The 25,110-nt window shown below is 51.4% G+C and overlaps 1 protein-coding gene across 1 annotated transcript; it reads left to right on the forward strand.

Moving 5' to 3' along the window:
• Positions 1–52: 52 nt before the first annotated feature.
• Positions 53–19,357, forward strand: STARD7 (StAR related lipid transfer domain containing 7). The gene is made up of 8 exons (XM_019539756.1): positions 53–321; positions 11,010–11,191; positions 11,463–11,512; positions 12,977–13,087; positions 13,175–13,257; positions 15,011–15,110; positions 17,147–17,231; positions 18,266–19,357. The coding sequence occupies exons 1-8, from the start codon at positions 53–55 to the stop codon at positions 18,451–18,453; spliced, it is 1,068 nt and encodes a 355-aa protein (XP_019395301.1). The 3' UTR covers positions 18,454–19,357.
• The last annotated feature ends 5,753 nt before the right edge of the window (positions 19,358–25,110 follow it).

Here is a 25,110-nt window from a genome sequence, read left to right on the forward strand (position 1 = left end):
AGATCGGGGCCAGCGCGCGGAGGGGCCTTGCGCTGCGCTGCGCTTTGGGAGGATGTGGGCTCGCTGCTGGGGCCCGGCCGTGGCCGTGCTGCCGCTGCTGCCCCGCCGTTTCCTGGCCGTCTGGGCCCCACGGCGCCTGCGGCCCAGCCCGGGCCCTCCCGCTGCCCCGAGGGCCCGGGCCCGACGCGACCTGACGGCCGGGCTGTGGCGCCGCGGCCAGGGCCAGGGCCGCCCCGGACACACCGCCCGCCGCCTGCTGGCCGCGCTGGCTGGCGTTTTCGTGTGGGAGGAGCGGCGGATCCAGGAGGAGGAACTGCGGAGGTAGGTGCGGGTCCCCATGGCACCAGCATCGACCCCAAGCCGGCGCCCTTGTCCGCGGACTGAGCCACTGGGGGCCCCGTGCCGCCAGGATCTGGGCCAGTCCACGTGCTGGGATTAGGCCCCCATGTTGCTGGGATCGGGGCCAGTCCGTGTGCTAGGATCAGGGCCCAGGTGCTCGGTTCAGTGCACAGTGCTGCGCTCTCTCGTCCCAGATCTTTTCTGACAGCAGAGGAGTGACAAGTGGTTGCCACTGGTGCCCCCACCCCAACCAAACGTTCAGCCCTGCTGGTGTCCGTTAGCTGCATCCAGCCTGTGGGCTGGGAGCTGAGCACTCCTGTTTTAACCTTGCATCATGGCAGTGGCATTGCTCTCCAGGTGGTGCTGAGGGAGTTGACTAACTTCTTGGCTCCTTATTATCACCCTGATCTCTCTGCTGCACCCATGTAAATGTCTCTCTCCTTTTGAATGGTCTTTATGGTCCACCCTGGGCAGATACAGAGTTTTGAAAAGGGTGCAGGTGGTGTGATGCCCTGTCAACACCTAAAACACAACAGCTATTTTCCTCCTGATAACAAGAAAGCTAGAAACTTTGCTAACATAGCTGGGGCTTGGCACAATGTGATTCAGTTCATGATCAAAGCAAAACCAAAAGGTGACTTGAGTAAAATATGCATTCCTTTGCTGTTTCATATAAAAGCCACAGGAGTCTTGGCCAAAACATAATCGAGAGATGTTGCCTCATTATCCCTGGAGTCATTGCAATGAAAAGTACGTCTCTTTCAGATTTATGAACCAGAATCTGGCCTTTTGGGGCTTGGCTGACAGTGACTTCAAGGCCCAAGTTCATGTCTCTAGCTAGAGTTGGAACTCAGGATGTGAAAGGTTAAACATTTAAATGAGAAGTGCATTTGTACCAGTAATGCATTACCAGCTAACCTAAGCAGTAAGGTTGTATGGCAGGCAGGAGGGAGGAGCAAGGAGGAGGGGAGGCGCAGTGGGGAGGACTAGTACCCATAGCTAATCTGCTCTCTCCCTCCCAGTTCGCCCATGGATGCAGTGGGCTGGGAAACACCTCACCTGCTGCTGCTGTCTCCAGCTTCATGTGGGCTGTTGCCTGGCAGGGCTTGTGACTGTTACCTCCCCGCCACGTCAAAGGCCTTGGGGAGTGGCTCCAAGCAGCAGGTGGGAGCTGTTTGTCTTTGTGTCTGAATGGGTCAGTGTGCAGCCCCCAGTTCCCCTGTGCTGCTCCAGGCAGGTGGTTGCAGCTCCTTCTCTAGTGCAGGTCAGGGGAAGCATCAGTCCAGGGCTTTGCACCTCCCAACCAGGACTAGGCCTGTGTTATTGGTTAGCTGTTTAACCAATATAATCAGAAGTCAAATGGAGCATTTTTATTTATATTCCTAGTTAAAATCAGTCTGTGGGCCTGTAAAACATTAGCTTTGATACCAAGAGAGAGAGGCTAGCAGACGAGAGAATTTTAGAAGGCGTAGCTGGATTAGTGGAACATCCTGGCCATTAAAAAAGCACTTGTTAATGCCCATGGAGTGAAGAGTTTAGAAGGAATCCAGGAGATTAAGATGAGCCATGAAGTCAACTGACTCTGTCACTGCTGCCTGAATAGAAATGCTGCTGTCATTGCCAGGCAGTTGGTTTTAAATGTTGGGCGGAGCAGGAATCAAGGGGTGCAGCTGCTCCCATGCCCACCCTGTATCCACCCCTGGGCTCCACATTAGCTGTTAGCACACAGGAGAGTGATCTGGGAGTCGCTGTGGACAGCTCAGCTTGGTGCTCAGCCACTGTCCAACAGGCAATGAGGGATTGTTAAGAAGGAACTTGTGAACAGAACAGAATGTGATGCCCTTTTATAAATACCTGGGGTGTTCACACCTTGACTCTTGTGCCCAGTCCTGGTCCCCATGCCTCCAAACAAATATAGAAGAGCTAGAGGCAGCCCAGAGAAAGGTAATAAGGATGATTGGTGGTATGGAAGAGCTTCTATATGGGAAGAGATCAAAGAGGCCAGACCTGTTCAGTTCAGAAAAGAGATGCTTGAGTGGGGATAGTATTTTCATAGATTTCATAGACATTAGGGCTGGAAGGGACCTTGGAAGATCATTGAGTCCAGCCCCTGCCCCAGTGGCAGGAAGTCAGCTAGGGTCAAAGGATTCCAGCAAGGTAAGCATCCAAACATTTCTTAAAAGAATCCAGAGTAGGTATTTCACCACCCTTGGAGGGAGTCTATTCCAGGCTTTGGGGGCTCAGACACTAAAGAAGTTTTTCCTTACGTCATCCCTTGGGGTGCTCTGGTGAACAGGCATTCCCAGATCCTGATGTACACCCCTTATATACTTATAGGTGGCCACCAGGTCACCCCTGAGCCTGCACTTTCCCAGGCTGAAGAGTGCCATGCCTCTGAGCTTTTCTTCATAAGGCCTGTTCTCTTACCCTCTGATCATACACATCGCTCTCCTCTGGACTCTCTCAAGCTTCTCCGCTTCCTTCTTGAATTGTGGAGCCCTGAATTGGATGCAGTACTCCAGCTGTGGCCTCACCAAGGCCAAGTACAGCAGGAGGATGACATCCTGAGATTTCCTTGAAGCATCTATGGATGCAAGCCACAGTTTTTTTTTTTCACCTTACCAGCTGCAGCATCACATTTGTGGCTTATGTTCATCTTGTGGTCAATCATGACCCCCAAGTCCCTTTCGGCTGTGGTGCTGGTGAGCATAGTACTGTCAAGTCTATAAGCATGATGTGGGTTTTTTTCCCCTGAGGTGGAATACTTTGCATTTTTCTGTATTGAATGTTATCAGGTTTTTATCTGCCCACTTTCTAAGTCTGTCAAGGTTAGCCTGGATCACCAGCCTACCCTTGGGTGTGGACGCTGTACCCCAAAGTTTGGTGTCATTGGTGAACTTGGCCAGTCCGCTTCTAACACCAGTGTCCACAGCCTGATTCTCAAAGGGATGAGCCCTGTTCTTGGAGAAAGGGATACCAGTAGCTACTAAGCAAGGGAGTGAGGGGCACAGCTTTGAATCACAATGTCCTAGGCCAGTGGTGCTCAACCTCCACGGGCTGGATCCAGCAGAGCCCTACCCAGTCACACAGTTGGGGGGGGCAGCCTGGCACTGATCCAGCCATTCAAGGCGGGGGAGAGTGCAGGCCTGGCTCTGCAAAAGGGAGGGGGCATGCCCTTGCCCAGTTTGGCTGAGTGCAGGGAAGGGGGCATGGCTTCACTCTGAGCTGGCCATCCATGGGGAGGGTCATGGCCCAGCTCCAATCCGTCCCATAAGTCTTTGAATTTTGGCATCAGGGAGGGATGGCGTTACTGCCACTGCACCCTTGCCACCAGATTTCCCAACTCATGGGGAGTGCTGCAGGCCAGGCTAGAGGCTGCAGGTGAGAGGAACAAGGGGAAAAAACCCTGGTCAGACTCAGCTCACCCTGTCTTTCAGCTTCTGCTCTCTGCTGCCATGTGACGCAGGCCTATTTGATGTATAAGTAGGCTTGATGCCCACAGAGCAACAATTAGCTCCTTCCTGTTATTGTGTGTGTGTGGGGGGGCTATTGGGTATACATTACTTGATTTTTGGGGGACAACTAAAAAGAAAACAGGGACAGAAGTGAGGTTACAGGTTTAAAATGAGTGTTCCCAGTGGGAACGCTGGTCAGAAGAGTGCACCAGACAGTGCCTGCAGGCCCTGGAACACGTCCAGGGAGCCAGTGGATGCTGCCCGGTGAAACTCTGCATAGAGCAGGGACAGGAAGGTGGCTCTGCAGTCCCTGGGGTTCCTCCTAGCCACAGCCTTCATCCTGGTCAGGTAGATTGCCAGCTTGGCTAGGGTAGGAGGAGTCTGACCAGGAGGTCCTGGGACTTGCTGGAACCATGGATAAACAGGTGTCGGGGGAGTACAGGAAGTGTGCTAAATGCACGCCCGTGGCAATGGCTCTGTGGAGGAGCTGCCAGCTGAGGTCCTCAGTGGCTCGCAGGATCAGGATGGAGTATATGCTTTTCTGCCAGGCATCCTTGTCCTCACTGCTTGGTGTCTGGGTGGGACATAAGGACAGGATTACAAAGCGTGCAGACCACAAGTGTGTGGAGTAGGCAGCAATGGGTGGAATGGCTTGGTATCCCCCATGCTGCTGAGACTGTGTGCTGGGAGTGCTGTGGGGCAAAGATGGGGTAAGATGGACCTCTGACATCTGTTGCAGAAAGACATGCAGGCCTGCAGCAAATGCTTTAGTCCAGGGGTGGGCAATTATTTTGGGCAGAGGGCTGCTTACTGGGTTTTGGCAAGCCATTGAGGGCCACATGACAGGCAGCCAGGGACAGATAAATATTAATTTTCTAAACTTTTTAGGGGCCCTGTGGGTTGGATAGAATGGCCTCACGGGCCGCATTTTGCCCACCTCTGCTTTAGTCTCTCCGCATGTTCCATTGCTGGCTGTTCTTAGGGAGCAATGTTTTAAAAGCTGATGCAATTGGGAAATTGCCGAATGAGAACTTGCCCACAGACTGGACTGGGTTAAGTATGGTTTACGCAGGGACTGTGAATTCTTATTCCATCATCCAGGTTAGCTTTGGTGGCTCCTTTATTCCTGCAGGCTTATGGCTTGGTCATAAATGGAAGCATGATCGTCCAGAAATTATGTGGGGCAAGGATATCTTAGAATGATATCTTTTGTTGGCCTGACTGTATGGTTTGGATGGAGTTAGATATATTTTCAAATGCAAGACCTTCCTCTTCATGTAAGCCTACAGCAGTTTTCCATTGACTGCTGCAGGGTTGGGGTCAAGTCTGTCATAAGAGTTTCCTTAAGTGAGTAATCCTCTTTTGCTCACAAGGGTTACTCATGTCAGTACTGTAGCTATTAGTGGGCTTAACGATTTACAGGATTGGGCCCTCCAAATGAACCGGGGGGGGGGGAGAGGGGGTGGCAGACCTAACAAGTGGGTCTCCTTCAGACTGGCTCTGCCAGTGTATTTGGAAGGCAGCGTTCATTGAGATTTTCACAGTTCTGACTCATTTGGTGGATGTCTGCAATGTCCTGGTACGTATGAAAGAATGTAGCTTTAACGTAGGAGGAAAAGAAGCTTTTCAGACCGTTAAGCATCGGGATAGGGGATGAGGAAGGGAGCCAGACAGAGACCCTTTATTTGGCATCTTATTTGCTAGCACTGTGCTAGAAACTGGCATTAATGGAAACTGTGAAGACAATGTGGGAGAAGTTATTCTTTGCTCTGCGTGATATCCTTGCTCGCATCTGACAGAGACCTGCCAGCGGTATAAAAACCAGACTAAAAAGCTAGCCTGGCCTGCCATGTGCCATATGCATGTCTTTGTATTCATGCCTGAGATGCTATCCTCTGTCTTCTGCCTTTGCTGCTCAGAGCGCTTTGCAACATGGGAACCTATCATTCCTGTTCTGAACAGATCGAGACGGGTAGGCTTGTTTGAGTCCAGCTTGGAAATCGGACAAAATTGGGAATGAAACCCAGGGTCCTCTTCTGGTTCTGTATTCATGGGCAGAGGTGCCCTTTCAGATGCAAAGATTCTGATCAATTAAGCATAAACATAGCTATTAATATTATTGCATTAAATCCAAATGTGGGTGTTGGACAGGAATTCATAGCTGCAATCTAAGAATGTGTTAGTTTGGCAGCTTTGAAAAGAGATGTTAGAAGAGCCTGGGTGTGAGGTGATGGTCACTGGGAAGAAATATAAAGAGTAGAGGTATTGATAGAGAACAGCGCACAAAGATATGTGAATTATGGATGGACTGATAGTGTGTGCAGCAGGAAACTGTCTTATTCTGCACTTTGGACCTGTTATCAATTGAATAGAATCATAGGGGAGTTGGGCTGGAGGTTGCATCTAGTCCAGTCTGCTGCCTGAGGCAGGATCACCCCCAATCCTTGAATAAAGAGCAATCAACCCAGAAAACCCCAATCTGCAGGTGCTGGTGGCTGGTAAGGAATGTGTTTAGGTCGTATTCTTGCCACCATCCCTGTATGTCTCTGAGCTCAGGCTTTCAGAAGGGGTTAGTGGTATTTTGTACTTTGCTGTCTGTTATCCCCCAAAGGGAGGTTCCTTTTAAAGGAGACTTTTTGACACGCTTGGCACCTGTTCTCCAAATATTTCACCTTCTAATCCAAAAGCTATATGTGTCAGGGTGGTTTTAAGCCTGCCTTAGAGGCATTGGGTGTTGGCTGCAGCCTAAGCTGGAAATTTTGACTGGGCTGTGCCAGTGCTCCTGTTGACACTCACACCCAGCTGTTCCTGACTTAATTGGTCTTGCCCCTCAGCTCCGTCAGACCTATTGCCCTGTTTGGGTTCAGGAAGGTATTTTGCCCCATGGTCAGATTGGTATGGACTGTATATGTGTGTGTGCGTGGGGCGGGGGGGTTGCCTTTTTCTGTAGTGAGGGATGTGGCATTTGAAGTGTAAATTAACAACCTTTTATAGTAGCAGGATGTTGGCCACCATGATTCCCCCTGCTTTCCCCATGGCAGATTCTGGTGTGTTGTCTTGTTGTGTCAGGGTTGACAGTAGCTTTACTAAGAAGTCAGATGATGGATTTGTATAGGGTGGTTTGGACAGGGCAGATCCTGCCTTGGGCAGAGACTACACGTGTGTACTTGGCACCTGTATTTGCAGGGACTAGGCTTGCATATTTAGTATCTAGTACTATATGCAATTCTCCCCTTCAAGATTTCGTAAGCTGATGACTTTCCAATCCAAGTGTTGAGCGTCAGGGTGTTTTTAAGCCTTCTTTAGAGGCATTTGGCATTGGCTGCAGCCAAAGATGGTCACCTTCCCATCACCTTCTAACACCTGCAGATTTGTGGGTTTCTGGGTTGATTGCTCTGTATTCAAGGATTAGGGTGGGATGGAGTTTGGACTGGATGTGACCGCTAAGGTCTCTTCCAACCCAGCTTCTCTATGATTCTGTTCAGTTGGTACTTGTACTAGTACTTGTATTGGTTCATAGTACTTGGTGTAACCTACCTTGACACTCTGTTTGAGAATCACTGAATTAGGGTGACAAATACCCACTGCCTAGGACTGCAGTGAAAAACAATCCAGCTTATTGCATTTTCATGTACCACATGCCTTGTTTTGGGAAAATAGAATGAAGGGGGGAAAAATCTTTTCCTTTTAATTGAACAAGAGTTCAGTATCACTTTCCTTGTTGAGATGCACACCTCAGTTTTTGATGGCTAATTTTCAGGGGGAGAGGTGAGTGGTATGTGAATAAATAAGGTAATGGTAAAAACCAACAAAAAAAGGTGTCTAGGAAAGAGGTTGGTATAGTAGCCTTGGAAAGAAAACACCCTGTTCTATGACTAATTACCCCATCCCCTTTGCAGTAATACTGGTGAAAGCACAGAATCCAAGACCGATGTCTTGGGCTTGGTAACGTCCTGTCATATATCCTTGGTATCTATTATGGAGCTTCGCTGTTCTATACAGGAATCTGGACTTATGCTGGTAAAGCTTTCATGGTTGAAAACTTGGTATCACCATTCTCAGTGGCACAGAAAACTGCAGTCGAAAGCTGTCACAAAAACTTATTTCAGCCTGTTGAGAGAGGCTGCATCTGCGTCTTGTTATCAAGTCAACTAAAGCTCTTTATACCTCTATTTATATTCAGATAAGAAGCTTTTCCTCTTTGCCTGTTACCTGTATTTCACAAACATCTGCTGTGTTGCAAGGGCTAGGTGGATGTATCACAAGCTGAAAAAAGAAACCTTGGTTCTTTTCGGATATTTCTCCTCTCTATATTTTTGCGTTCAGCTTAATTTTTTCCTGCTTGTCTCTGTGGCTTGAGTTTGATACCAATAATATATTTCTTTTTGCTTCTTGAAGTTAGACCTGGTTTTTACCTGGCCACTTCCCTTCCTACCATGTATGTGTGTGAATTTTTTTTTTTTTCTCATCAGTGCTTGATCTCCAGTCGTAGGTGTACATAATTAATGCACTTGCTAGCACCAAAACCTAAGGTTTTGTAATTACCAAAACCTAAGGTTGTTGTTTCTGTGAAATGATGAAGTGAGATTCTATTTAAAAAACGGTAATGCTTGATCATAAGTAATTGTAAATGTAATTATGTACCTTGGAGCCAGAGCCAGGAGGGAGGGATCTGCAGAAACTTGCTGTTGCAGGCCTGACATTCAAGGCTGCATTCATGGCTGAGCCTGGAATCCTACAAGTGAGCACGTGCAGAATTTAAATCTCCCATAGTAGCCCCCATTCTCTGATGTTGGTCAATTGGTGCTCTTTAAATCAAAGTGGGGGCATGTGAGTAGGGTTGGGAAGTGGGTTGACAGACTGGTCAAGTAACAGCAAAAAATAATTGCTGGATACTGTATTTTCTCACATACAATACGCTCCTTTTTCCCCACTCCCAAAAGGTCCTTATCTTTTGGGACCTGAAAAGTGTGGGTAACACAAGTGGCTGCAGGATAATGTTCACAGGCCTTTGCCTGCCTAACCAGGAAAGGCCTTTGCCTATAGGTGCCAAGAACAGCATGCTAAAGCTGCCAGAGTCTAACCATGTCCTGATACCTGGTGGGAGTCATGACACTTCTGTTAGGCTACCATAGGAAAGAGGTAGCCGTCAAGAAGTGCTGTTCCTACTATTGCGGAGTCCGGGGGAAAGGGTGGAGCGGTGCTACTCATTTCTGATGGCTTTTTGCCTAGCTGCCACATACATTCAGTGGTCAGTTGAGCTGCTGAGCTTGTTACGTGAATGCTTCCCTTCCTGGCTGTCCTGGGACTGTGGCCTAGCCCTGGTAGGACAATGTGCTGCAGCAAAGAGCAACCCACCAATGGCAGCTGCTGTTAGAGATTTCCTGCCAGCTGCTGGGCAGGCCAAAAGCACTCTTGAAGACTCATCAGTAATCTGAAATAGGCTGCACAGAGATCAGCTGGATCTCATGGGACCTCCACTCATAACAGGATTGACATGCTAATTGCAGTATGGTCAGCAGCTCAGTAATGCCCTGTCCTGGATTATCTGGCACAGCTCCCTTCTGGCTGTGTCAGCATGGGCCTTGCCTCCTACCTGTTCTGGCTCCAGGCACCTCTGGGAACAAACTAACTCATAAAGCTTCACCTTGTTCCAAGAATGGGGAGAAGCAATTCACCCCATTAGTCTGAGATTGGGAAGAAGAGGGGGAAGGGGTTGTTGTGCTTTCTAGATTAAATTAGAGATGCATAAGTTTTTGTAAGCAATGGCATTATGTGATGCTGTGAGGGGAATGCAGGGAGCAAAGCTGCTAAATAGAAAGCAGTGATTTGAATAGTAAGTGGGGGGAGGAGAAAGATGGGGGCAGTGCTGAGGGGTTCAGGGGGTAGGAAAGAGAAATAAAGCAGTAATCCATATAGGGGCAAAACTGCTGCAGGTCACAGGATAAGAATTCATAGCATTGGTCTGGACCAGACGTATCTGGAGCCAGTCTGTGAGCGACTTCTTATTCCACAGTTTCCACCTCAGATTGGTTTGTAAAGTCTTGTTGTCTGAGATCAGCCGCTCCAGGGTTAGTGATGGGATATGCAGGAATATTGCAGTATCTATGTATCTGTCTGGAAGTGATGGCTGCTTGGCATATATGTTCTTTCCCTTGGGGTCTGGCCAGTACACATAGGAGAGAGGCACTGTGAGCTGGTAATGGTGGGGGAGCAGGTGAATGAACTTCCTGGAACCATGGCTAATAAACATGGCCTTTGCTCGCCTCTCCACCAAACTCCCAGGAAGCCTGTGGCCAGACATCACAGCTTCCTCTTGAATTCACACTGCACGCAAGCAGTTTCTCCTCAACAGGCCGTTCCCTGAGAACAGCACCCAAACAGGCTTGTGGATCCCAGTTACAGCCACCTCTCTTCCAGCTCTCAGCTGGAAACTCCATGGACAATCTCTGCTAGACTAAGCCAGGAGCTGAGAAGCCACTTCCCTCGGTGGCTTGCCATGCCCCTGCAAGAGAAGGCTGCTGCTGCAACTGTTCCAGACCTGCTCCATGTGTTACATTTATGCCTTGATTAATGTGTTTAAGGTGTTGTCATATGGAAAATACTTATGCTGGGAAGAGAGTTTTCAATTTCTGGCGATAGAAACTAAAGAGTCTTGAACCTGAGGCTGTCAGGCTTGGACCAACAAGCAGCGATTGTCCAGGGATCAAGGCTGGCAGCCGTGAGTCTCAGACCAGGCCCAGAGCAGACAGCTGACTGCCAGCCCCATGCGCAGGGCTGTAGCACCTAACTTTCCACCTGCCAGCATAAAGAGAGCCTGGGACTATTGTCCTGGGCTCCTCCTGTCCTTGCAGGTAGTGGTGCAATTGGGATCTGATCCCAAAATTGCTCCTTCTGGCCCAGCTTTCTAATGACCACGTCTGGCATGAATCACAGCCCTCCACTGCTGCTTTTTAGCCTTCCCAGCGCCTGGGAGAAAGTATGTTGCTTTTTAACAGCTTTCACTAGGAACCTGCCATGTCTGCAGGCCAGCCAAGGAGCTCTGAGCCTGTGACTTTATGAGAGAGGATGGGGCATGCAATGGAGCTGTTGGGTTTTGTGGCCATCACCAGGATGACTGAGGCCTCTAGCTCATTAGAAGCGAATAGCTGGCCTTGGAGGCTATATCAGGCAGGTTGCTGGATGATACCGGGCATCTCCCTTCCTCTCCCCAAGGTCCGCAGAAGAGATGAAGCGCATGCGGGAGATGGTCAGCTTCTTCCCCAGTGGCAGCGAGGAGCGGCCAGAGCCTGTAATGCCAGCAAGCAGTGAGCCCGCCTGGGAGCTGGTGATGGACAAGAAGCACTTCAAGCTGTGGCGACGGCCAATTGAAGGGAACCACCTCTATCAGTACAGAGGTAATCGTACCCCGGCTGAGCTGTTGCACTGTGGGTCTCGTGGGAAGCCTGGTATGGCTGCGTGTGCCTCTCAGATGCTGTGTGTGTTGGCTGCAGCTTCCTTTCCTCCCAATACTAAGCTGTTCTGCTCCCAACCAGAATCACTCCATGTCCTTTTGTTCTCCTTGCCACCCTTGTCTTCCCCTTCTTTGTGTGCCATGGTGCCAGCTCTGCCTGCCTCTGACCTTGCCATACAGCCTGGCTTACACCTCTTTGTCTTCCTTCCCTGCAGTTTTTGGGACCTACACAGATGTGACCCCCAGGCAGTTCTTCAATGTGCAGGTGAGTGTTCCCAGACCCTATGTCTGAGCTCAGAAAACCCAGTGGTGCAGAAATACAACCATGTCCCTGCCTAGTGCTGCAGCCAGCCTGTGACATGGGCTGTGGGGCAGAGAAGAACCAGGGGTGGCCTGCCAGTAGCAGCACTTGCTTCATCATCACCTGCCCACAGTCAGGTGATCTGTGTGTGATGAGAGTCTTAGAGTCACAGCCAGACTAGGCAGCGCTGTCCAGAAGTCACAGCTAGTCCCAGTGCTGCCCAAGGCAGGATCAGTCCCATACAAGCCCTGCCAGACACATCCTTGTCTGACCTGTTCCTAATACCACATTCCAGCCATGTGTACAGCAGCAAGGCCTAGAGACACTCAGAGCCTCCAGCTTTGCTCCAGGTGATGAGGGCTGGCAGTGCCCTTCTGCTGCCAGGGAGTTAAATGTACTCGAGAGATCCCAGGCAAAGGCTGTACCCTTGCTGTAGAAGAAGGCAAAACCCCTCAGTCTGGGCCTATCTGACAAGGGGGGAGAAGTCCTGATGTCCAATGCAGCATCAGTCTGAACCTTAAGTGTAGGTCAAAGACCCCCTAACCAGGAGCCTCCAGGTTTGAGTCCCAGCAGGAACACTGGTCCAGCCCAGTCTCCCTTTCTAGCCTGGACTGCAGCCAACATCCAGCACTCCTGAGGGAAGTGGACAGGATTTTTCTTTCCCCTGTAGGAATAGGAGAGGAGAAAAAATGCCTTACTGGCTTCATGTGGGAATTAGCAAAGCCCACAGGCAAGTTAGTGTAGCATTAGCTGGCAATCTGTGGGTCTCTGAGTACAGCTTCTGCTCCCCAGCCATTAGCTTCACCCCTCTTTGGCTTGTCCTTTGTATCCATGGGATGATCTCCACTCCCCAGTGTTTATTACCAAGAGAATTCAAGCTGCGTGATGGATGTTGCAGGCTGAGGAGTGTTCTTGGCCAGAAAGAGCCTGGCAGCTGGAGCCTGGAGACAGAGTTTTGTAGGAAAGATGGCTTTCCCAGGGCACATGCCTCCAAAACCAGACCCAAGTGCATCAGGAGCATGGTGGGTGGGAAGTCACTGGTGAGGCCGGACTTCGGCAGCTTGCTTGGCTGTCCACCTTAAACTCTTAGTCACGTGCTGCAGAAGGCTACAGGGTCAGATTCTAAAGCCACAAACCACTTCTCTGTAAAACCAGGCTGCCAGAAACAGCATTAGAGGGGAACCCCATGTTGCCTTTTGTCTTGGTTTGTGCCACTGTGCAGTGAGATGGCAGCAGGGCTCCTAAATTTCCCCTTTGGAGTGTCTTTTCTGGTCAGGCGAAGCTGGGCTTTCACAAGCTTTTCAACAGACTTGGGTCTGATTTCCCGAGAGAGTTGCCTTTTCCTTGCATAACCACCACTGACTGGAAGAACATGTTATCACTTTGCTCCATGTTAACCTTCTCCTGAGCCCTTTCTTCTCTTGCTAGCTGGACACCGAGTACCGAAAGAAATGGGATTCTCTAGTCATCAAACTGGATGTGATAGAGCGAGATGTGACCACTGGCTCGGAAGTGGTCCACTGGGTAACCCACTTCCCGGTGAGTAGTTCTTTTCCCTTACCTGCCTCAGGATGTTTCTTCCCGACCCTGAGATGGGGGGGACTGATTTTGTGTTTCTCTTTCTAGTACCCCATGTACTCACGGGACTATGTCTATGTCCGGCGGTACAATGTTGATAAGGAAAATAATCTGATGGTGCTGGTATCACGGTATGTATTACCACTATAGTCTAGTCAGGCTCCTGTGATCAGAGAAATCATAGAGAGAAATCAGTCTGAAAGGGACCTCCAGAGGTCACACTTTGTCCAGCTCCCTGCCTGAGGTAGGATCAGCCCTGTCCAAACCGTCTTAAGCAAATCCATAATCTAAACTCCTTGTAAAACTACCATCAACCCTGGTGTAACACAAGACATAACACCCAAACCTGCCACCAGTAAAACAAGGGGAACTATGGTGCTTCTGTAAAAGGTTGTTAACATATGCTTGAGAGATCCCAGGTAGAGGGCTGTCCTTCTAGCATGACTGGCTGTCTCTAGCTTGTGCAGTGTTCCCTGCTTTAACTGGACAACTGGGTTCTCGCTGACAGTATAGTAAGCCCTTTCTATAACTCTGGGGTTGGCAACGTATGGTCTGTGGGCCCTACTACATGGAGCTTCAGCAGTGGCCAGGTCAGAGCTGGTCGGTCTCAGCCCCGAGCCTGGTTTTCCTGCCCAGGTCTCCTAAAACTTTGCTGACAGCTGCTAGAATGAGCTGCCCAAAGCTTTGTGTGGCAAGATTCTGGTTTTCAGGCCTTTTTACTTTGAGCTGATTGCTGGTTAAGTTGGGACGAACCTGTCTTGACTAGATGACTTTTTTGAGGTGCTTTTTCCAGCCCACCTTTCCTAGGATCCTTTGGTTCTTTTGCACCCTTGCACATGCATGTTATGAGGCTGCTTCTGATTATGTGGGCAGGTGCAGTCTTTTCCACCAGACCCCAGCAAGTAACTCTTAGCAATGTGCCACTAATGTACATTTCACTATGGAAGCCCCTAGTCAAGCCTTTGGGCCTGATACTCTTAACAACCTGGGTAAGATGATCACAGACTAGGCATGGGCAGAAGAGAGAAGTGCCCACCTCAGGATATGGGTTTGGAGAAGTGCCCGCAGGGTGACATCAAGAGGTTGCTCTTTTTCTTTCACACCGTGTTCCATTTCTTATGCTAGTTAGTGCCCAGCTCTGTCTAAACCATTCCAGACAAATCCATTGCCCAGCCTCTTTGTAAAACTACCCCCAACCCTGACACAACACCAGATATCACACCCAACCCTGCCACAGGTAAAGCAGGGGTCCATGGCAGTCAATGACCTGCATCTATAAAACAGTAATATATGCTTAGATTCTATGTAAAGGCTGTGTCCTCTGCTACAGAGGAGAGGGAACCCCTGCAATCCCTACCAGTCTGGCCTGGGGGTAAAACTCCTTCCTGACCCCAAATGCAGCATCAGCATAACCCTAAACTCTCTAACCAGGGAGCTCTGGCTTTAAGTCCCAACAGGCACATTGGCACAATGCAGTCACCATCCCCAGCCTGGGGTGCAGCCAACAGCTCTGAGGAAGTTTTAAACCCCCCGACACATGTAGTAGAAAGAGGGGGAAGGGGACAACCAGCAAAGTCCAGAAGCCTGGGAAATCCCTATGGTAGAGCATGGGCATCACTACAGTTAGATGATTCCCAAGCAGTGGCTGTCCAACCTGTCCTTGAACACCCCTGGTGATGGAGAGTCCCCAGGTTCCCTAGGCAGGTGTGTCCTGGGTGAGCTTCTGTCACTGAAGCTTTAGATGCCTCTGTGGGAAGTCTGTGCTTGCTGCTCTGGTTCATGGCCATCTCCTTTGAGGCAATGCCTCTTGCTAAAACCTGAGCCTGGACCTGTATCTTGAGGACATTAGCTGGGATCGTAACACTCTTCCTGCATCTCCTCCAGGGCAGTGGAGCACCCCAGTATCCCGGAGGATCCCGAGTATGTCCGTGTCCGGACTTATGAGTCGCAGATGGTCATCCGTCCACACAAGACCTTTGATGAGGTGAGTTCTTGGCGGGCTGGGACCCCAAGAGCCAACCCCAAATCGGGCAGCATGTCTCTTGAATGGCAGAACTCTCCATCCTCTGCTTTCTGGTGTTAGTTTTTACTGTGTGCCTCAAGGTTGGCTCTGTGCCTGCCCTGCTCCTGATGGGAAACCCTAGAGCTGAGATGTTCCCACTTGGGTGAGGGTTGCGGCATAAGAATCCCACTATTGGAGTCCTCAGTCCCTGGACGATCACCTAATTGTTGGTCCCAGCCTGGGTAGCCTTGGGTTCAAGACTCCATGCAGGTCTCTGGCTTCTCCTGCCAAGGATTGCAAAGTCTGTGCTGAGCATTATTGTTTCCTGCTTGATGGCACCTTAAGCATGTTAATCACGGCCTTGGTGTAATGTGTAGAGGAGGCCTGGAGCAGAGTCAAGATAGCGGCCTTGCCCCTACAGGGGCAGACCAAACCACCAGAGGAAGTGGGTTTTCAGCTCCCAGCTCAGTCTAGCAGGGAGCTCTTGTCCATGGAGTTTCCATCCAAGAGCTGGGGGAAAAGTGGTCATAGCTGGGATTTACAAGCCCACTTGGGCGCTATTCCTAGGGACTGGCCTGTTGAGAAGGAACTTCTCACATGCAGTGGAAATCCAGTGGGAAACTGACATCTGGCCATGGGGCTTGTTGGGAGTTTGGTGATGGGGCAAGCAGTGGCCACGTTCATTAGCTGTGGTTCTGGGCAGTTCATTCATCTGCTGCTCCAATAACTTCCTAACTGGAAACTACAGGTCTGAGGTATAGAAGCACTGAGTGACCTCCTTTGAGTATCGGGCCTTTTTGAGGAGTTGCATCTGTCCACGCTTGAAAAAATTGTAGACGTGTGGACTGATGTTATGCAGGGGTCGGCAACATTTTGGCTGGAGGACCAAAATAACCCTGATCTCGACCTGCACCTCAGCTTGGCATGCCAGACGCAGGCAGCACAGGAGCCACAAGAGACCCAATCCTCATTGCTGGCAGCGGTTGCATGTGTCTCTAGGGTGGATGGTGGGGGAGAGGCCAGGGTTGCATTGCCCCAGCCCTTTCCCTGCCATGTGCCCCTAGGTGCACGGACATCTGCCACAGAGTCCAGCTGGGGCTCTGGAGCCCAGTGCAGCTGCTTGCAGCCTTTGGCTGCCTGCCACAGCCAGCATTGGGTCTGGGCAGCTGCAGCAGGCAGCCAGGAGCTGCTCCTGGCCACCTGCTGCAAGCAGCTTGGGCTCCGTAGCCAGTGGCAGCTGCCTAGAGCTTGGGTTGCCTGTGGTGTGCCAAGCAAAATGGCCTCATGTGCCATGCTTTGACATGTGCGCTGGGGCTTGCTGATTCCTGCTGTAATGGCTTATACTGGTGTAAGTGTTACACCTTTCTGCTCCTATAGCTGTCCAAGCTGTGACTTACCAAGAAAGGCTGAAAGAACTAGGACTGTTGAGTCTGGAAAAGAGAAGAGCAAGGGGGCATTTGCTCCCAGGTCTCAAATCCCTGAAGGGATAAAGAGGATGGAGCCTTTCTCTGTGGCCATAAGGGGCGGGACATGGGGCAGCAGTCTCAAGATACAGCAGAGGGCATTGAGGGACTTCTGCATGCCAGATCCAGTGTCCACTCTGGCTGGTCCAGGACTGAGCCACACATGGTGCCTGTTCTGGCTGATCCAGGACCCATGCTGTACACCACTTCCATCCTAATCTGACCATAGCGGGCACTGGATACAGCATGCAGGTGGGGTGGAAAAGTGGCTCTCTGGGGTCTAATCTGGCTTATGGTCTGACATCTCTGTTTAGCAATGTCCAGGGAAAGCATTAGCACATTTCAATCCTGGCATGTCTGTAGGATCCTGGACAGTTCTCCCAGGAGAAATGCAGTGTCTGTCAAGGCTGGGGGTTTCCACCTTCCTTTGAATTGGACTGCCTCAGAGGGGATTCTGTCAGCTCATTGGGATCTGCAGTGTCTCCATAAGATTGGCTGCAGCTGCTGACGGTCCTTTGATAGATCATGTGTTACTGATGCTACTTTTGTTCTTAGAATGGTTTTGATTACCTGCTGACATACAGTGACAACCCCCAGACCGTGTTCCCCCGCTACTGTGTCAGCTGGATGGTCTCCAGTGGTGAGTAAGGCCAAAGGCTCCTACCTGGGTGAGAGAAGGACCTAGGGTCTGGATCTGTTGTCTGTGGAGCTGAAGGCTCCTGGCTTCCCCTCTTGGCTCAAGAGAAGAAGCAGGTCTATCTGGGGCATGGCAGGGGGAGCTGGGCCTTGTTGCTCTGCAGTGTAATCATCTCATGTATTTGAGTTGCTGCTGAGAGTTTGGACTCCCAAACAAGTAGCCTGGGAGGGGCACAGGATGCTGTGCCTGTGCACTGAGCTGGAAGGAGGTGGCTGCAGTCTTCAGAGGGTCAGTGGGAAGAAGCTCTTCTGTAGCTTTTTACACTAGCCTTAGGACCCCAGGAGGAGTGGGCTGACTCCCTTGTCCAGGGTGGGCTGGAGGCTCTGGCAGCTGCTTCTGTGGACATTCAGTATAGCAGAGAAGCAGGCTGGGAGGGGACTTACAGTGCTGGGGCCAGCAGGACTTCACAGGTGCCAGCAGGGGGCGCAGGAGCACAAGGAAGGTGGCCCCTAGAGGCTGCTGGAGAATCTACCATGGTCTCTGCTCAGAGCCCCGAAGTGGACCCCACCCTGTGTCTTTCTGCTCCCAGGAAGCACTGGGATGTGTTCAGAGCCCGCAGGGAGCTGGGAGTGGCTTGTTCGGGAAGTTGTGACTTGAATACCCCTCTGTCCTGCAAGCTGTGGAAGGCACATCCATGACACTGGAGCCAGCTTGGCAGAGCTCTGAGCACTGAAAGCAGGGGAAGGGGCCCCACTGCCTCGCAGGTCCATAGTACTGCTCTCATCCCTTGGGGCTGAGAACATGGGTGCCGGTGTCTGGTGTCTCAGCCTGGTATTCATTTCATCCACTGCTGGCACTAGCTGGGCAGAAAGTAGGCAGCTGCCCCAGGCCACATGCAGGGCTGGGGGCAGGGTTGGGACCGGACCTGGAGTGGCTGGGGGCGGCTGCCCTCTCTAGGGCTTGAATGGGGGGCTTGAGACTGTGTGTCACAGACTGTGTCCCTTCTGATGCTCATGGCACCCTGTGTCTCCTGCCAGGCATGCCCGACTTCCTGGAGAAGCTACATGCAGCCACCCTCAAAGCCAAGAGGATGGAGATTGAGGTGCGGGACTACATCTCTGCCAGGCCAGCTGAGACCAGCAGCAGTGAGAGCAAAGCCAGCCTGCCCAATGCAGAGCACAAGCCTGAGGGCACCCGCAGTCCTGCACAGCTGGGCTACGCCTGAGGGCCGGCCCAGATCCAGCCAGCTGGGAAGTTGGGGGTGCGACACTCCTCCCCCTCTTGTCTCTGGACTCTTCCTCATTCCCCATCTGGAGACGGGAGTTTGCATCTTGCCCCCGGCCATGTGTTTTCCTGGCCTGTGAACTGTAGTGTCTGCACCTTCCCTCTCTGTGCTCACGGGCGCTGCCCTCGTGAAGCATCTCCTCTGTACAGAATGAACAGGCTTGCCCTCCCGCCTGCTTCTCTCCCCTCCACGCTGGCTGGGGCCAGAAAGCACCAGGCCACCTCAGCTCTGCAGCACTGGGCTCTTCAGACTCAAGCAGTGTCTATTGGCAGGACTAGCGCCCCAGCCCAGATTGTACTGTAGGCTCTATGTGAGGTACTACAGCCATCCCCCATGTTGCCCTGCTGCTACCCAAGTGCCTTTCCCCATGGCTTGTTCTGGGGGTAAGGGGGCTGAAGTGGGAAGCCCAGCATGAAGCCAGAGCACAACACCCCCCCTGGATTGGAGGGGAGTTGGCACTGCTTCCCTGCCCACTGGGCTGGTTATGTTTCTACCTCGAGGCTGCCTGGCTGTTTGGGAGCCTGGGCTGGAGATCTAGGCCCTGCTGTATAGATACCCCTCTGACATACTAAGACAACACTAGTATTTTTCAGGCGGCAGGCAAGCATCTGCTGTCATCTGTGAGCCTCTCTGTCCTCAGCTACATGTACCTTAGAAGCAATGGGATCCCCAGCTGCCTGCTCCAGGCTGGGGGGATGGGAGGGCAGTCTCCTGTTCTGCTGGTGTCAGTGGGCTTATCTGAGGTGGGACAGTGGCTCAGTCCTGGTGCCTGTCTGGGGACGGGACTGGAGCAGGCAGTTTCAACATGGATCAACCTTGATGAATAAATAAACTGTTACAGTAAGCAATTGTTGGGCAGCGAGTTCTTTGCCAGTAACGCCCGGCATCAAGACCTCCTGCCCCACTTCAGAAGCTATGTATAGCAGGGACTATAACAGCACTGGAAATCTCCCTGCTTTCCCTTTCCTCTTGGGGTGTGGCTGGTCCAGGGTAGGACAGCCTAGCTCCTATCCTCCCAGTCAGCCTCACCACTCTTTTCATGCATGCTGGTGTTGCCCAAACCAGCGTTTTTACAAGGAGAATAAACGTTACAGATCATTATCAGACAAAGCCCAGATCTGGGTCTGTGGGAGCTGTGGAGCTGCTCCAGCTCTCTCCTGGTGCCCGCTGGCTGAAAGGAGCCTTCAGGTCAAGGTACTGGGTTTTCCTTGGCAGGATTGGGGGAGTGTGGAGAGCAGCATCAGGCAAGGCCCTGCGTGTACCCCTCCCCCCAGCCACTGGGACTGCCCTGGGGTGGATGAAGATGCCCTTACAACATTGTACACCCTACACAGTTCTTGCTGTCCTAGCTCCCTATTCAGGAGAGGGCTCTTTTCTCTCCCTGCATAAAACACGGGGCAAATCCTCTGCTCAGGAAAGCCTCCCCCAAATCTTGGAGGGTCCCACTGGCACCAATCCCCTTGGGGAAATTGCAGGGCTTGCTTCATGCTACTTTAAGCTGGACCTGGACAAGGATAGGGGCTGTGCCAGGTCTCTTGCCCCCACAGTCCTGAGCTATCTGCCCCATGCCCAGCCCTTCTGCAAGGAAGGTTGCCACAGGATCATGCCAGTGCCTGGCCTGCTGGGGTTAAGGCCCATGGAACACACTGCCCAGGAGTGGATCAGGCTCGAGCTCAGCAGAGACCTGGGCTGAGGGCAGTGTTCATAATGTCATGTGTGTCTGTGCCAGGCTAGTCAGGAGCTGAGTGTGCCCATGCCAGTGGCTGCTTTGCTGCAAACCAGAACCAGGTGATGCACACACCCCGCCCCACCTCACAGGCATTGCTTCTCCAAACAGGCCTGTCCTGGGGTTTGGACATGGCACCAGGCACAAGAGGGAGATGATGATGCAGGCATGTTTATGCCTGGGGCACCATGGCTTCCATCCTGCCATGAGGACAACTGGAAGAGCCTGAAGGGTATGGGGAGGGGGGCCAAACAGGGAGGCTCCCAAGACTGGTAACAAGCAGTGGGAGCCTTGGGTTGCAGTCGCCCCCACATGCCAGCCCAGTTCTTCCCTGGCCAGCACGCCTCTGTTCACAGAATCAGAGAAAGTGAGGGTTGGAAGGGACCTCAGGAAGTCACATCTAGTCTAACCCCCTGCTCAAAACAGGACCATCCCCAACTAGATCATCCCAGCCAAGGCTTTGCCTAGCCAGATCTTAAAAGCCTCCAAAGATGGAGATTCCACCACCTCTATGGGTAGCCTGTTCCAGTCCTTCACTACCCTCCTGGTGAGAGAGTCTTTCCTAATATCTAAACTCAATTTCCCTTGCTGCAACTTGAGACCATTGCTCCTTGTTCTGTCATCTGCCACCACTGAGAACACTAGCTCCATCCTCTTTGGAACTGCCCCTCAGGACATGATGCTCCTGTACCCACAGCCATCAGCCTAGGCCTGGGATAGCCAGAGCCTTTTTTTAGCTCCGTCTGGTGCCCAGCATGGGAACTCTGAAGGAGTCCTCCCTGGTGCACATCTCCAAAGACCAAGTGCAGTTGTGCAGCTACTTTAAATGGATGCTTTAAAACACTGCAGTGAAAACAATAAACATGTTATGCTGATCAGCAGGGATCTAGGTTTTCCATTTCTCTTGGAAAAACCCGGCTTTTTCCCTTCGAAGTGGGAAACTCTGAGTTTCCCCTTGCAGGCTAGCAGAGTTCTGGCCTGCTAGGGACTGCTGGTAGCTCGAGAAAGTGGGGGGAGAACAATCAGTGGCAGGAGGCACCACAAGCATGTGCTTGTGTGCGGTGGCTGGCAATACAGTTATGCAGGGTGGTGGGAGCAGCCCTGGTAACTGGATAAAAGTAAGTCTATGGGATGGGGGCAGGAGGGAGAGTCAGGACTTGGGAACTGTTTAGGCATGGTCCAGCCGTACACACTGGCAACATCGGGAAGGAGCACATGCTCCCCCCCACCCCGATTTCTGCATGGACAGCAGGGTGTGGGGCACAGGGCTAGCCACACTGGCACTAGGCAGAAGCTGTCTCTGTAGCCCAGCAGGCAGAGCCCAGCATGGGAGGGCAGAGTAGGGTGGGGAGACTCAATGCTGCTGCCACTGCTGCAGCAAGAAGTCCTGCACTAGCTGTGCTGCCTAGGTGGGAAGCCTTCTACCTGTTCAGCAGCAGTGGGGAGGCACAACTCTGTGCTGCCCCCACTGCTGCTGGGTGGGCAGGTGGTCCCTCACCATGGCAATGTGGCTGGTATGGGGTTTCTGGTGGTGGAGTGGCAGCAGCACCTAGTCTTCCCACACTGTGCTGTCCTCCTGTGCTGGATCCTGCCCACTGCACCAGGGAGGCTCCCAGGGGGAGGGCAGCAGGGCAGGGAGTGCCAAGCCCCCCAGCGGGCAGTCTACATACCACCCCCCTGCTCTGACTTCACTCAGCTCTACTCTCAGCCATGGACAGGCAAGGGGCCCAGGCTCTGTGCTCTTCCCTCCACTGGGGCCACAACAACTGGGTTTTCTGGTACTACTGGCTGGCTGCAGCTGGTGCCTGCAGGGCAGAGAGTGGGCAGGATACAGCCCTGGCAGCTGCAGGGAGCAGGGGCTGTAGGTGGGGAGTGAGGAAGACTGGCAGGGATGGGGGCTACAAGCCAGAAGGGATACCGATAAGGAGAGGGAGGGGACAGTTGGGAGTGAGGGGCATAGGAAGGGCTGGTGGGACAGGGAAATGTGAGTTGGGAGTAACGGGGCACCAGCAGGACTGGGGGCTGTGGCTTAGGAGTGAGGGGCAATGGCATGGGCAGGGGCAGGGTGCTGCCATATCAGGGTTGCTCAGCACCACAAAGCAGCAGAAGGGAATATCCATAGCTGGACCTCCATCCTGATGAGTGAAGAAAGCAGAGGAAACTGATTTTTTATGATAAAAATACCAAAATCAAATGCCAAAATGTATAGGTATTTAGAATTTATTTTATTAATGATTAAGGCACTGGTAGGTTTCCAAATTGCTTTAAAATTGTAAATATCTCAATAAAACATTGTGTTCAACTGATACCTACATAGTGCTATTTCATTTTAATTGTGGAAAAACATGGATTTGTTGTTTTTTTTTAATTAGCAAATTTTGGATTTTTTTAACAGAGAAAACCAAGATCCATGTGATCAGTGATTGGAGTCACACAATACGGCATACATAAGGTTGGGAACTGACTGAATAAGGAGCAGCTCTGCAGAAAGGACCTTGGGGTTACAATGGACAATAGGCTGAACATAAGCCAGCAGCGTGCCCTTGTTGTCAAGAAAGCTAAAGGCATACTGGGCTGCATTAGTAGGAGCATTGCAGCAGATTAAGGGAAGTGATTCTTTCCCTCTATTCAGCACTGGTGAGGCCATATTTGGAGTACAGTCAGTCAACACAATCGGTTCCTACAAACCCTGTCTCAACTCAAAATGCAACTCGGAACCAATTTTCTCATAAGAAACAGTGTTATAAATGGGGGATTGGTTCCTAAACCAAGGCCCAATACCCTATTTTCACCAAAAACACCCCACAATTTTGTACTCATTCAATTATAGATGAGTACTATAGCTACATTAATGTATGTATATTGTAAATAGCAAACATATTGATTTGGAAGGACTTCTTTGAGGTGGCTTTGCTGGACTTTTTGGAAAGGCTTTTGGTTGGACTTCTTGAAGGGTTCTTGGCTGGAGGTGTCTCAGGAGTCTTGGATGCAGGTTTTTCTGGAGTCTTGGCTGCTTTCTTAAAGAAAGTGTCCAAGGATATCTGGACAGATGTTCTCCAGGGAGATGAGCTGCAGCAAACTTGTTCACTGGTGTGGTGTTGCATTGGATCAAGTGCTGTAAAGTCGAAACTGGCGTTGTAAAGTTGAAACATGGTGTCAATTTATGGTGTAAGTATGAAACACTGCAACTCAAAACGTTGTTAGTTGAGGACTGCCTGTACTGTGTTCTGTTTTGAGACTCCCACTACGGAAAATACGTGGAATAATTGGCAACAAAAATGGTTAATGGGCTGGGGGACTTGACTTATGAAGAGAGGCTAAGGGAACTGAATTGACTTAATCTGTAGAAGAGAAGACTGAGGTGGATTTTAATAGCAGCCTTCAACTACCTGAAGGTTGGTTCCAAAAAGAATGGAGCTAGACCAGGAATGGGCAAAATGGTGGATCCAGGTGGCCAGACTCCACCACAAAGGCTATGAGGAAGTGCATGTCCCTGCCTTAAAGCCCAAGCTCTTTGGCTCAGAGGAGGTAGATGACCCAGCCCTGTCCCACTGGTGGGAGGGTTAGGTTACCCAGCATTCCTTGCTGCCCACTTCATAAGGCACCTGCTCTACCACTGACCTTTTCAGTCTCAGCCCAAGGCTCAGAGTGGTATGAGGGGCAGCCTCTAAAGCAGGGGTGGGCAAAGTCCAGTTCATGGGCTGGATCTGCATGGGAGTGGATTCCATTTCCCAGCAGCCCCTGCCCACATGGCTGGGGCCAGTTTCCACGGAGACCTCGGCAGTAGCCCTGCAGGGCTGGGGTTTCCTTGGAAACCAGCCCCAGCAGCCAGGGCAGGGCACACAGCAAGGCAAGGACCACACTGGGATCTTGCAGCAATGACAGCGTGGTCCAGAGCTGAATTACAGCCATGATCTGCAGCCTGCATGCTCCAGGCAGAGGCATGCAAACAGCAAATTGCAGCTCTGCTGCAGCTCCAGACCATGCTGTCACCACTGCAAAAAGGCAAAGCAGAGCCACAATCCGCTGCCTGCATGCCCCTGCCCAGAGCATGCAGGCAACAGACTGCAGCTCTGGACCACAGTGTCCCCACTGCAAGATCTCACCCAGCCCAGCCCTGCAGCAGTTCCCAGCCTGGCTGGTCTCCATGGAAACCCCAACCCCAGACTATCATAGCCAGGCTGCTGCTAGAGTCTCCATGGAAACTGGCCCCAGCCATGCAGGCAGGGGCTGCTGGGAAATGGAGTCTACTGCCAGCCAGATTTTGCCTGTGACCCAAATTTTGCCTGCCCCTGAGCTAGAATGTTTTCAGCAGTGGCAGATGACAGAACAAGAAGCAACCATGTCAGGTTGCAGCAAGGGAAACTGAGGTTAGATATTAGGGCAAACTCTCACCAGGAGGGTAGTAAAATGCTGGAACAGGCTACCCAGAGAGGTGGTGGAAGTTTTCAAGACCTGAGCAGAGAAAGCCTTGGCTGGGATGATCTAGTTGGGGCTAGTCCCAGGGGCTGGACTAGATGTGACCTCCTGAGGTCCCTTCCCACCCTCATTTTCTCTGATTCTAACTACAGCTACGAACATGTATTAGAACACTCACAATGGGGCAAACAAGGGAGATTTTCCCTGTCCCTTGGCTAGCTTTAGATCAGCTTGTGCTAGCAAAAACCTCTCTCTCTCCATTTTCACCTTGTGCCCTTCAATTTCTCACGGTTTTGTACCTGAAAAAAAAAATCACACACATTTGTCTCGCCTTTCCCATATGCCAAGAAAACTTCCTTTCCCAAGTCACTTGACATTTCCCTAGGATAATGTCTCATAGCTCAGGCAGGCACCATTTCTTCTTCTTCTTCTTCTTCTTCTTCTTCTTCTTC

The sequence above is a fragment of the Crocodylus porosus genome, unplaced genomic scaffold (assembly GCF_001723895.1).
Source record: "Crocodylus porosus isolate Cpor-Errol unplaced genomic scaffold, CroPor_comp1, whole genome shotgun sequence".
NCBI classification, from domain to species: Eukaryota; Metazoa; Chordata; order Crocodylia; family Crocodylidae; genus Crocodylus; species Crocodylus porosus.

Excerpts from the sequence above, each read along its gene's own strand:
- STARD7 (XM_019539756.1), top strand. The coding sequence starts at position 53 with ATGTGGGCTCGCTGCTGGGGCCCGGCCGTGGCCGTGCTGCCGCTGCTG. Across the intron at positions 322-11,009 it reads CAGGAGGAGGAACTGCGGAG|GTCCGCAGAAGAGATGAAGC; the intron begins GTAGGTGCGGGT and ends CCTCTCCCCAAG. Across the intron at positions 13,088-13,174 it reads ACTGGGTAACCCACTTCCCG|TACCCCATGTACTCACGGGA; the intron begins GTGAGTAGTTCT and ends TTCTCTTTCTAG.